This window comes from Aquarana catesbeiana, linkage group LG02 (assembly GCF_042186555.1).
Source record: "Aquarana catesbeiana isolate 2022-GZ linkage group LG02, ASM4218655v1, whole genome shotgun sequence".
NCBI classification, from domain to species: domain Eukaryota; kingdom Metazoa; phylum Chordata; class Amphibia; order Anura; family Ranidae; genus Aquarana; species Aquarana catesbeiana.
The window spans coordinates 242,685,751-242,698,100 of NC_133325.1; the positions used below are offsets into that span (position 1 = coordinate 242,685,751).

A 12,350-nucleotide genomic window follows, 5' to 3' on the forward strand; every position below is an offset into this window, starting at 1 on the left:
GGAGACACCTTTCCCATGATAACTCTTACAGGAGAGAATTTCCCTTCCTAGGGGTAGATTCCCTCTCACTTCCTGTCGTCTCCCTCCGTTTGTAAGTATGAGTCATTTGTAAGTTGGATGTTTGTAACCCAGGGGACCGCCTGTACTGAGAATTTGTCAAAATTGCCAGCGGCAGAATAGCTAAGTGGCTGCCTGTTTGTTCCTATGGAATCATACCCTTTGTAGTTGAGGCAGAGAGCTGTGGCTCCCATCACTATTTGTCTTGTGTGTCATCAGCTTAAAATGGACCATGGAATAACATAATGCTTTTCTTTTTTTTTTTATTTGGGCGGGTGGTTATGTTTATTTTGTGCTGAGGTACAAAAGTGGAGTTGAATTATTTGTCTTTGTAATTTTTATTAAATGGTTATTATTAAATGATTAGTAAAACCAGTAAATATCATGATTGTAGGAAACTAACAATGTAGGCAGCATATGTAGAGTGCAGGTATCATAAATTAAATCATAGACTTAATTTATCAAAATGTTAATATGTTTTTTGTTTTGTTTTTCTTTTTTACCAGATATAAAGAAACTGTTCAGCAAGATGTCTACTTACACCTTTAACAAATTTGGAAGCGGTAATGACTAAATGATACATTAATTGAGCACAACCAATTCTTTTAGTTAATCTTTCACAAAACATATGTAATACCATTGTACCACAAATTCAAGGTATGCCTTAACCCAGGAGCAATTAAAGCAGTATTAAGCCAAAAAACAAAAAAATTATATACGGTATTGCAGCTTACCAATCCTTAAAGTGGAAGTTCACCCTAATACTAAAATCTCAAAATCTACAGGCATCCACAATTTAATACTAACCTATCAAGCCCTGTAAAGAATACAGGGCTTGATAGGTCTGGTCCCACGCTGAGCTGCCAGTGGCGGCTTCTCTGTGTAGGTGGGTGCAGAAAAGGCAGCCGACAACAGAAGCCCCATAGTAACTCTATGGGTGACGTCACTTTCCAGGCATTTCCCAGCCGTCGTCAGCTGTCTCTTCTGCAGAGCTTCCGCCGCTGGAGACCGGACCAGATCAGCTTCAGAAATGGTACGTATAGCGATTTATTTTTTACAGGGTTAGATAGCTAAGTCTTAGATTGTGGATGCCGGTAGATTTAGAGATTTTAGCATTAGGGTGAACTTCCACTTTAACTGTGGTGGTTGTGTTTGTTTCCGTTTTTTTTCATTTTTTTTCCCCCCTTATTTTTACAGACTGATCTTGCCAGTAACACACTTCCTGTCTTAGAAACAGAGACACCCTTGGACAGCAGCATTGTCATTCTGTGGAGAGGGTAGAATTAGGCAGGCCATACACAGTTCGAATCTTGACCAGGTCAACAGGAACCGGACAAGATTCAAACCATGTATGGACAGGCTGAATGTACCAAGTTGATTGATCAATCAACTTGGGTACAACCAGCATGCTAGGTTTTACCTGCGATTATCGCTATTGGCTGCTATAGCTGCTAGCAATAACCACTGTCTTCTCCTGGCAGGGATGGCTTTTAAATGCATAAAAGCTGACTATTGCAAGCACCCCTGTCAGTGTTAAATGGTTTGTCCTAACCCTCTAACTGCCACGTTTCATAGACCTCTTGGTCTGTTAAAGGAAGTTGAAAAACAGCAGACTTTCTGACTGGATCCCCAGTGATAATACAGATAAAAAAACTAAATAAAAAACAAAAAAAATAAAAATAATGCAACCACCACATTAAAAAATTGGTAAATTGCTATATAATACAGTTTTGGTTTTGAGTTTAATATCACTTTAACCACTTACTGTAAGTGACGTACCTGTACAAATTTTTTACCCGATATAAAGAAGCCTCATGCCCACGGACGTTTTTACAGCTGCTTTTAGGAGCATTTTTCACAGCTTAAAAACACCTCCATGTCAGCCTATGGCCTCATGCCCACCAAGGCGTTTAGGAGCTGTAAGTGGCATAGGCATTTTTAAACTCCAAAAAAAAAAACAGGATCAGTGCATTCTGAGGCTCCAGCACTAGAGCTGTAAAAAACGCCAGACACCGTTAAAAGTTGTTAAACGCGATTTAACGAGGTTTAACGATGTATACACAGTGTTATGCCTTGTTCAGTGTTTCTCTGTCTCTATTAAAAATCAATGGTTGCCTATGGGAGCCCATTAATTTGAATAGAAGTCTCACCAGAAGTCGGATCCAGATGCTCCGACTTGCGGTGCGACTTGTGTGCTGCAAATCTTGAAGGGGAACCCCGCCAAAATTTTGTGTGAGCTTCCCCCAAGATCCATACCAGACCCTTATCCGAGCACGTAGCCCGGCTGATCAGGCGAGGGAGGAAGAGCGAGCGCACCCCCTCCTGGACCATACCAGGCCATATGCCCTCAACATGGGGGGGTTAGTACTTTGGGGCAGGGGGGGCCTCTGCGCCCCCCCCACCCCAAAGCACCTTGTCTCCATGTTGATAAGGACAAGGGCCTCTTCACGACAACCCTTGCCCAGTGGTTGTCGGGGTCTGCGGCCCCCCACCCTAGGTGAATGAGTATGGGGTACATCGTTAGGAACAGTAGGTAGCAGCGCTAACAGCAGTAATATTTAACCCAAGTGCTTAGACATAAATTGTGATAACTAATATAAAAGTACATGAGTTGTAGAAAAAATGTCCATCTGTATAGTTAAAAAGTGTTCAAAGCCTTAAACCAATGTGGATATTCTTCCAATACACTGATTAAATGGATCCTCCACCGCACCCACAGTGAAGACACCACACAGAATGCTTGCTTACCCCAAGGCACTTTTTAACTATACAGATGGACATTTTTTCTACAACTCATGTACTTTTATGTTAGTTATCACAATTTATGTCAAAGCACTTGGGTTAAATATTACTGCTGTTAGCGCTGCTACCTACTGTTCCTAATTATTTTCATGTGTATCTCACCTTTAGCAGCTGCTTTGGTTTTTTGCTTTTGTTTTTATTAATTTTTTTATTTTATTTTCACTACTTTAGGATATAATAATATTTTCAAATTTCCATTTTCAATTTATTAATCATTTTTTCACATATGTGATATAGCGATATAGCGTGGTATTTTTTATGTTATTATGGGGTACATCGTACCCCTACCCATTCACCTAAAAAAAAAGTGTCAAAAATAAACACACTACACAGGTTTTTAAAGTATTTTATTAAGGCAGCTCCGGCTCTTCTCCCTCTTCTGTAGCGACGTGTTCTCTCCTCTCCGGTCCTTCTCCCCTCTCTGGTTCTTCTCCTCTCTGCGCTGTCCTCTCTCTGCACTGTCCTCTCTCTCCGCTATCTTCTGCTCTTTTGCTGGGTTCTTCTTCCGATTTTGACTCAACGCGATCTCCCAGTGTAATGCTGGGTCTGCCGTGTGCAATGACTTATATTGGCATAGGGCAGGGCCATGGCTTGAAGCCTCTCTGTAAAATGGGCTCCATTAAGTATAAATATCCTTTGTGGAATGCAATTGAATGGAAGAAGATGTTTTGTCATTAGTTTGAGTTACCGTAAACTAGGTGATAGTTTGAGAGATGTCCTATAGCCGTAAAAAGTTGAGTCAGACCAGAGTATCTGGGCTATTGGAAATTAATTTAAGAAGTCTGGGTAGATGGTGAGCAAAATAGACATTAACAATTGTGTAGGTAGTGTTTATCTATAAATCTAATACTAGCCAGTTCCAGGGACAACTATCCACATCCACATCCTATATAATGTAGTAAACCGAAACAAAACAGCAACATGCCTCTCAAAGGCAGAGAGGCGCCAGGACTTTCAGGGATGTAGCGTTGTCACTGAGGTGAGGACATACACAATGTTAGGATAAAAAATACCTTTTATTGTGCAAATAGTTTAAAAACAGAATTTGAAAAAAAAAAAAACATCCAAAAAATATACAAACATATATTTGTCACAGCGGTTTAATGTTACAACTTTGAAGTTTGTCATGAAGGTAGTTTCAACTTCACATTGTGCATATATTCCAACGTGCTTCGCAGAGTATTTGTGCTTCTTCAAGGAATTTTTATATGCATCTAGAGAATTATCAAATATCAAAAGAAATATAATACACTCAGCAATTTTGTGACATTGCATAATACATTACATTATAGCATATACATGAATAAGTGTTATTCATGTATATGACAAACTTCAAAGTTGTAACATTGAGCCGCTGTGACAAATTTACATTTGTATAGTTTTTGGATGTTTTTATATTCAAATTCTGTTTTTAAATCAATTGTACAATAAAAATAATTATTTATCCTAACATTGTGCATGTGCTCACCTCAGTGACAACTCTACATCCCTGAAAGTCCTGGTGCCTCTATGCCTTTGAGAGGCGTCTTGCTGTTTTGTTTTGTGTAGGTAGTGTTGTAAAGAGATAATTTTAGGAAAGAACAGCAACCTGCCTTGGCCATCTCTAACAGAGTTAAAAATAGTACAGGGAAGGTTCTTTTAGAAGGTTATGGATACTCCACAGAATATAGTAATAGAGTTGGGGCAATGCACTCATAGAAGATTATATTTGTTTTGAAAGATTGGGGGCATTACCATTGAAATAGGTTTCTTGTAAAGACAGTATATGAACTTTATTTTTGTGCAGGTTGCAAAAAATCTTTGATTCACTCTTAGGTGTATTCAGACATATACATACAATTTACTCAGGGACCTAAGTACAAATACCTAGGAGAACCTATTGGGGCTTTGGGTAGCCTAAGAGTAGAATTGCATATCTGCTCAGGTCACTTGTCATCAATAAGGTTGCTTACATTTCTGTAGCTTGCCATACCTGGTAAGAGAGGCAGTGGTACCATATTTTTTTGTATATTGATAATATACCTGTTTCTGTACAATTTACAAATTATTTGGGGCTAGAGAGTGGGAGTGGTCATCTTAAGAACACGGTAACTGGTCTTAAAGATAAACCCATGAATGTGGGATTGTGTTCCAACAATTAGTTAAATGTAGTTTGAAGCCTTACAAGGCCACAGAAAGATAATTCAGAGCAATGTGCTTTGTGGATGTTATAAAGAGTGCTGAAAAAAACCCTATTTCGATGCAGGCCAATTAGTCAGAAAGCAAGTAAAGTGGATACTGACTTAAAAGAAAGGTTGAGATAGGGGTATTAGGAGAAGGTGTGATGTTCCAAGGAGGAGGATGTTTGGGGAATACTACAAGATCAGCATAGGAGTTTAACAAGGCAATATGTTAATTTCTTCCCGCACCTGAGGCATCTTGAATCTGATCCATTGGGAAGGTATGGATTTTTTTGACATTGTAGTTGCTGGGCTTGATTTGTTGTTGGGAGAAAATTTTCCAGAATATGTGTTTGGGGAGACCCGGAGGAAGAGGTTTAATTGGAAAGTCGGGGAGTGAGACGTGTGGGAGTTCAAAAGTCCCTAGGAGATAGGGCAGGTCACCCAGATAGTGAAACATGGCTGGCTGATTTCCAATTGTTGTATGCTACCAGTTGAAAGGGATAGCTCAAGCAATATTTTATGTCTCGTTTTCTGAGCAATTTGAGAACTGGCTTTATGGTTCAGCCTAGGTTTATACTAAGCTGGAATAAATCCATTAGCAGTCGATTGGGAGCCCATGGTATCCCTCCTCTGAGGATCTCTTACTGTCTCGACTTGGTAGCCCTGGTAGGTCTGTATTTGGCCAGCTCTGAGAGTGGAAAAGGGGCTGCTGTAGTGGGTACTGGTGTGAGCAGCAGCATGAGGCAGTGAGCCATGCCACATTGGTACTTGTTGATCATGTCTTTTTTGCTGGAGCGTTCAGTGGCAAGGGAGATTTTTGCTAGGAGGAATCAAAAAATGGAATTGATGATCCTTCCAGGAGTAAGTTTGGTAGCCAGGTTTTTACACATCTTGGCTCATTGGTAGCCTGTATAAGCTTAATGAGAGCCAGGTTAGTATGGGAGCTGCAGTGGTGCATGTTCTATTCTACTTTGACAAGCCATCCTCACCTTTTAAAAAATAGTTGTACTGTATATTTTTTAATCTTTTAATTCTTTAAATCTACTGTAGAAATTATATTCCTCTTTAATCAATCACTACCTTGATGAGGTGATAGGTGACATTATTCAGGTCTATACACGTTTTCTCTAAAAGTTCTCTGACCTGTATTTTTCTTTATTGTGTTTCTGGCAGATGCTAAAAGTAATACCCTGGGATCTGTAAGCAGAGACAATGTGATACAAGATGTAAACAAGAGAAGAACTTTGCTAAAGGACAGTAGCTGGATAAAAACGCGGCCAGAAGATGAAGAGGACAAGATGTAAGAAAGTGAACATGCACACAATCAGATTCATTCTAGGGCCCTGGAGTTCACACGTTCACCGATGTAGACAGAGCTGCATTGCCTAGCCATAGCTATCATAACATTCAGCATTTTTTCCAGCAGTGTTGCTGCAATATTTCAAATCAAAACCATAATTTTTTCGAGATATAATAACATTAGAATTCAGAATATGCATAAACAAATCTTCTTGTTATTGTTTGGCACCCTTTAGTCTTCCCATGCCCCGTTTTACATTTGAGTGTTTTTATAATTTTTTTGACATTAAATGTATGCATGAATATTATTTTTTCATATTTTTCAGGAAAGAAGAAAACTTTGGGAAAAGTTTACTAAACAGATACAAATCCCAGGAAAATCTGGACAAGTAATACAAACTATTCTGTCTCTGCAAATGCTATTAGATATACTGATAGAAAAACCCTAACCAATTCCCTGATCCCATAATCAGTTGTTATATGTTTTTATGTGTAACATAACACCATAATAACTTTCCTTTCCTCCAATGTTCATTTTATTATTCAAATGCTCCTCATTAAGGTTTTAACAATATAAACAGTTGCATTTGTCACATTGTTTTGGTGACACATAAGCAAAATAACATGCCAAAATATGAAGAATACAAAGCCATGGTCCTATGACCAACAGAGTATAGATTGAAGCTAAGTCCCTATTGGGGGAGCCCGTGATTACCTGCTAACATTCAGATGTCATAACATTAAATGTTGGACTCAAATGTGACATAATTATTATTTTTCAGGGCAAACGTTTGTTCATAGAACCAATGAAGGTTTAATTCTCTAATCACATCTATAAGGCCCAGAGGGATAGAAAAGTAAAATCTGTTTGTGGCATTAAAGTGAAAATAAAGGCAGAAATATTAACCTATTCCCCAATGTTCTGATGGCTGCAAGGTCCCTTTGATGGCATACTTTCCCTGGCTTCCTCTGGGTGCTGGTCTTTGACCATGTTGATTGCCCCGCATATGCATGGGAGTCATTCATCCCAGCACACTGGCACTGTGCCGGAAATTTGAAAGGAGCAGCGCATGCGCAGCTCTGTTTACCTACCTCCAAGGATTATGAACAGGCAGGTAAGTGCATTTTATTGCAGAAGAGACATTGCATGTTGCTTCAGCAATAAAAGGCCTGCCTGAGATTTTTGTTTTGTACATTTAGTCCCACCTCAAGTTTGGCAGCAAAGAGTACTACTACTGTCTTGGCATCATAAGGAAAATCATCAATATGGACATGCAGTAGAGTGGTTTCTCTAATGGGGATTGTTGCTTGAGAGGAGGGATTTGCAATGGCAGAATTCAATATGCATCAGGGGTGCAGCAAAGCCACACCCCTCCAACAGTGGAGGGAATTAGCAGAGGACAATGTTAACAGTATGGGGTAAGCTACCATCAGTGAATATGTTTTATAGTAGTTTGCAATGATTAATGCATTGGGTAGATGGTGGATAGTACTAAGGGGGCAGTTATAAAAGCGTACAAAAGTGTAATTCATTTAAACAATGCAGTTACATTTATATACAGTTACAGTATAACCCAGTTATTTTTACATGTGATAGGACATATCCAAACTATGCTCTACAAATCTACTGTCAAAATAGAAATGCACTGTACATATCTGTTTGATTCGTTGGCTTTACAATAATATGTCCTGAGCTGTTTACATTTGTTTTCTAGGGCCAATGACAAAGAAGAGAAGACATCAATACACAACAGATTCAAGTCAGATGATGCTCTGGACAGGTACTGTTTTCTGTTCATTGTGTCAAGTGTTTGCTGGGCTCTGTGAACATTCCTTAAATTTTGAGTTAGCCTAAAGTTGCTCACATAAAGATAATCACCTGCAGCGCCACACAATCACAATTCTGTGAATTACTCACAAACTGCAACAATTAGTCACATATCTATATAAAGTAAAAAAATCTATAGAAATATAAATATGTCAATCCTAAAGTGTAGTATAATATCACAATAAAAATAAAGTATATATATGTATTAAAATGCATAAAGTGCAAAAAAGTCCTTACTTTCAGTGTAAAGAAGCAGTGTAAAGAAGCACCAGCCACCACCTCATGAAATGAATACTCACCAGAAAATGTGCTACACAATGTGTAGCAAGCTTAGCATGTCATCTTAAATTGGAACTTCACCCAAAAGGGGGCTTTTTTGCCTCATCCTTTCCTAACCTTTTTGCACTTATTGTTTTTTGGGGGGGTGGGGGGTGGGAGTGGATGCCTGGTTTTAACAGTGGCAATCTGAGAAGAAGTTCATTCCCCTCCCCTCTCTTCACCCTCAGCCTTCTGGGACACATCACAGCTCCCAGAAGACTGCAGAACCATTCGCAAAGCATATGTGCAGTGGGAAGCCGGGTGAGGACAGCGCTGGATCCCTGGACAGGTAAGTATCCTTTTATTAAAAATCAGCAGCTACAGTATTTGTAGCTGCTCATTTTAAAATTTTTGAGGGGGAAACTGAAGCTCCTTTTTTAAGTAGATATCCTACAGGGTAGCATATGATTTCATGCACAGTTCTCTCCTCCTCAGTTCCCAGCACCGATCCAAGTTGCAGCAAATAAAGCTCACACGGGAGCCAGCAAAGATGGTAATAGTATAGCAGTTATTGCACCATGAGGCTCACATACATAGCATGCCAAACAAACAAACTGATATTTCAATGCAAAAACTGCTGTAACTCACATAGAAAGCCGCCGTTGACCGATATCATGCAGCGCTTTAAGTCAGCACTAAAGTCTCTGCCCCCACGCATGTTTCAGCCAATAGACCATCTTCAGGAATTTGGATTAAAGTTGGTCACAGGTAGTACCTCCTTTTGTTCTGTGAGGGCCTTACTGTTTGGCTATCAATAGACTATTTCTGTAGGCCATACTACCACACATTGTTGGTAAACGCAAAGGGTATTGTATAGAGGCTGTATATAAGATCAGCTGCCTGCTTTAAAAAATGTTATCAATCAGAATTTTAGGAATCCAGGCATCCACCTGTCAGAACACAATAGCTCAGCGGGGGGGGGGGGGGGGGGGGTCGCTGTACTAACATTGGATTTTTAGTACAGTGGCTCCTCCTGAGCTCTTCATTTTTTTTCATTCAGCCCGCTGGGTTGAATAGAAAAAATGAATAGTGTGTACTAGGCTTTACTGTTCATATGTAAAACTAATTTGAAGAATAGGCAGCCTGTAAAAAAAGAAGCTTTGTACATACTTTTCCCGAGGGCGGTGTGTTAAATTTCCCTGTCTTGAAAAGCTCTGGGTGCCACTGTTATTGTATACTTTTGGGTGTGTTGAATAAGGCCAGCAGGAGGAACTACAGCACCTAACAGGTGATGCTGGTGTATTAGATAACTGCAGCACCGAAAGCTCTTCAAGGCAGTGAAGTATGAGTCACCACAGACCAATAAGGTAAGTTAAAATCTTCTTGTTTTATTAGTTGTTTCCTAATCATAGCAATAGCAACCTTTTCCTTTGTCGGTGTTCATCTCTGCTGAATGTAAACTATTCAGCCTGTAAAAATTCCCTGGTTCAAAATCAATAAGCAAGAACATTGTTCTAGTCTGTCCTTTAGGGCCAGGTTATTTCCTCACTGTGAGCCACCATTTTGCCTTTCTAACAGCTTAGAGAAGGTAAAGTCAGGCATGTCAAAAACACTTTTGGCTTTTCTGTCATAGCCTAGGGCAGTGATGGCGAACCTTGGAACCCCAGATGTTTTGGAACTAAATTTCCCATGATGCTCATGCACTCTGATGTTGAGTTGAGTATCATGGGAAATCTAGTTCCAAAACATCTGGGGTGCCAAGGTTCGCCATTACTGTCCTAGGGCCTACCCCCTACCCGCTCACTTTTGACAAAAGACAAAATTTGAATATAAGTTTCAGATCTGATTAGACTGCTGGTTTGGGGGAAGCAAGAGTGTTTAGTGCTTAGAAGTTTGGAGAATGGAAAGGTTCACTTTAATTAAAGTGTTCGTAAAGGCTGAAGGTTTTTTACCTTCATGAATTTTATCCATGAAGGTAAAAAACTTTCTCTGTGTAGTAGCCCCCCCCCCCCAATACTTACCTGAGCCAGATCTTTATCCAGCGATGTGCACGGGGACTCTCCCTCCTCATTGGCTTAGCCATTGGCTCCCGCTACTGTCATTCACAGCCAGTGAGCCATTGAGGAGAAAGAGGGGGCAGGACCCAGCCCCAGCTCTATGTGTTTATATATTTTATGCATTAGATATTTTCAAAAGACTGCTACTTTTTTTCCTTGTATTAGGCCAGTGTCAGATGGTGTCTACCACCCTTCTTTCTTTATAGGTGTAAGCTTACACACCTGGGTGATCTAAGTATGCATGTTTCTAACAGGATCTCTAGAAAAGATGCCTTTCAGTCATCATTTTGTGCTACCACCTCCACCCTCTAACACCTATGGCCAACATAACACAAGTATCATTTGCAGTGACATATTTGTGTGCGCCATATGAAATAAGTGGATAAAACAAATGTAGCACCCCTCAGTGGGCTACTAGTCATAGGTAAATTTTGTTTTTGGCCCTTCCTGTAATCAGGGAGAGAAGTTATCATTTGTTAGTGTCTGTTTTATTTTCTGCTGGTGCATGCTCAACTACTTTCCTCTGCATCTCACTGAACTCTGGGTTATAGTGGGGGGAGACCTGTGACCCTGGCCTGCATATTCATACCTCTTCAGCCAATCCCTGGTCAGGAGAGTGAGTGACCAGCAGGGTGCTGAGAGGGGATGAATAGGCTGGTACCTAGAACAGCTTCCTCTTGTTCCTGGGGGAGTAAGACCCAGCCTGAGGCATTCCTGGGAGACTGCCTGTAGCTTGAAAGAATTTTTTTTTGGGGTCCCAGCTCCTGCTTGGGCTGGGGGACCTCTGGCATAGCATCCTGAAAGCATGCAGAATGCTCATCTGAGGGTCTAGGACACAGGCAACAAGTACAGAAGGTGATTGTTTCTGCAGGTGGCGATACAAGACACAGTGAGTTCCTGCCATGTGGATTCCAAAGACTTTTCTTTGCCCTATTTCAGAGAGCTTACAGCAGTGCATCCAGGATTATACTCCTGTTGAGGAATTCCTGTTTGGAATCTAGTATCCCTTCATATTCAAGAGGATGGTTCTCACCCTGAAGGAGCAGATCAGATTTAGATTTTTTTGAAGTATCCCAAGGCTCACCCTCACCCCATCCAAGTTCTTTCACCAAATTAAATTGCAAAAAGACATACACAGCCCGTTTTCTGACTCGCGTGACTGTGAACTACCGTGTACCTGGCTGTTATGTGCCTATCAGGGAATGGAACCTGGGACCAAACAGCCAGACCAGTCCCGGATCTGCGCTACACAAAGAAAATAAAGAATATTGCATGAGGCCACAAACCAGAAAAACAGAAAGCAAATATGGGCCTTTGCTAGTTGATAACTGTATTTTAACATATATTTTTACACCTAGCACAAAACAGGTATGTTTAAAGTGTAAGTTCATCTTTACAGAAAATCTGTTGGTGAACTTACACTGGACCCTGTCCGCATCGCACCCGGTCCAGCTAACCTGGTGAGCGACAATCGTCAGTTCTGACACATCGTATTGCCGCTTTACCAGTCAGGGGATTTGAAATCCCGCGGCTTTCTCATCTCTTCGCCAGCGGTGACAGGACGGGTTACACGGGTCCTGAATGATGGGCACTGACCAGTTAAAATGCTCCTAACTGTACCTCCTGACGAGGTACGTTTTGGAGATTAACCCGAGGGGATTTCTAAACCCCGGACCAGTTAGGTGACTATACAAAGTCTGCTAGCAAGTGATCGCCGCTCTCCAGGTCAGCGGGACCGGCGGGGGTGAGGAGGGGGTCTTGTGTAAGTTCACCTTACAGATTTTTCTGTAAAGGTGAACTTACCCTTTAAAAATTAAACAGCATTCAAAAGTATTGGTAAAGCATTTTATTGTTACAATGTATCTAAATGATGAATAATTTAATCTG

General features: G+C 40.5%; 1 protein-coding gene across 50 annotated transcripts in view; it reads left to right on the top strand.

The window, feature by feature from the left end:
• SCEL (sciellin) overlaps positions 1 to 12,350 on the top strand; it is a 120,089-nt gene that overhangs the window by 34,410 nt on the left and 73,329 nt on the right. For all 50 annotated transcript variants that reach the window (XM_073614296.1, XM_073614299.1, XM_073614312.1 and 47 more), the window contains 4 exons: positions 564 to 620; positions 6,195 to 6,321; positions 6,647 to 6,709; positions 8,036 to 8,101. In XM_073614296.1, coding sequence (XP_073470397.1) covers positions 587 to 620; positions 6,195 to 6,321; positions 6,647 to 6,709; positions 8,036 to 8,101 — 290 coding nt within the window. In that variant the 5' untranslated portion in view covers positions 564 to 586. The remainder of the gene's footprint in view (positions 1 to 563; positions 621 to 6,194; positions 6,322 to 6,646; positions 6,710 to 8,035; positions 8,102 to 12,350) is intronic.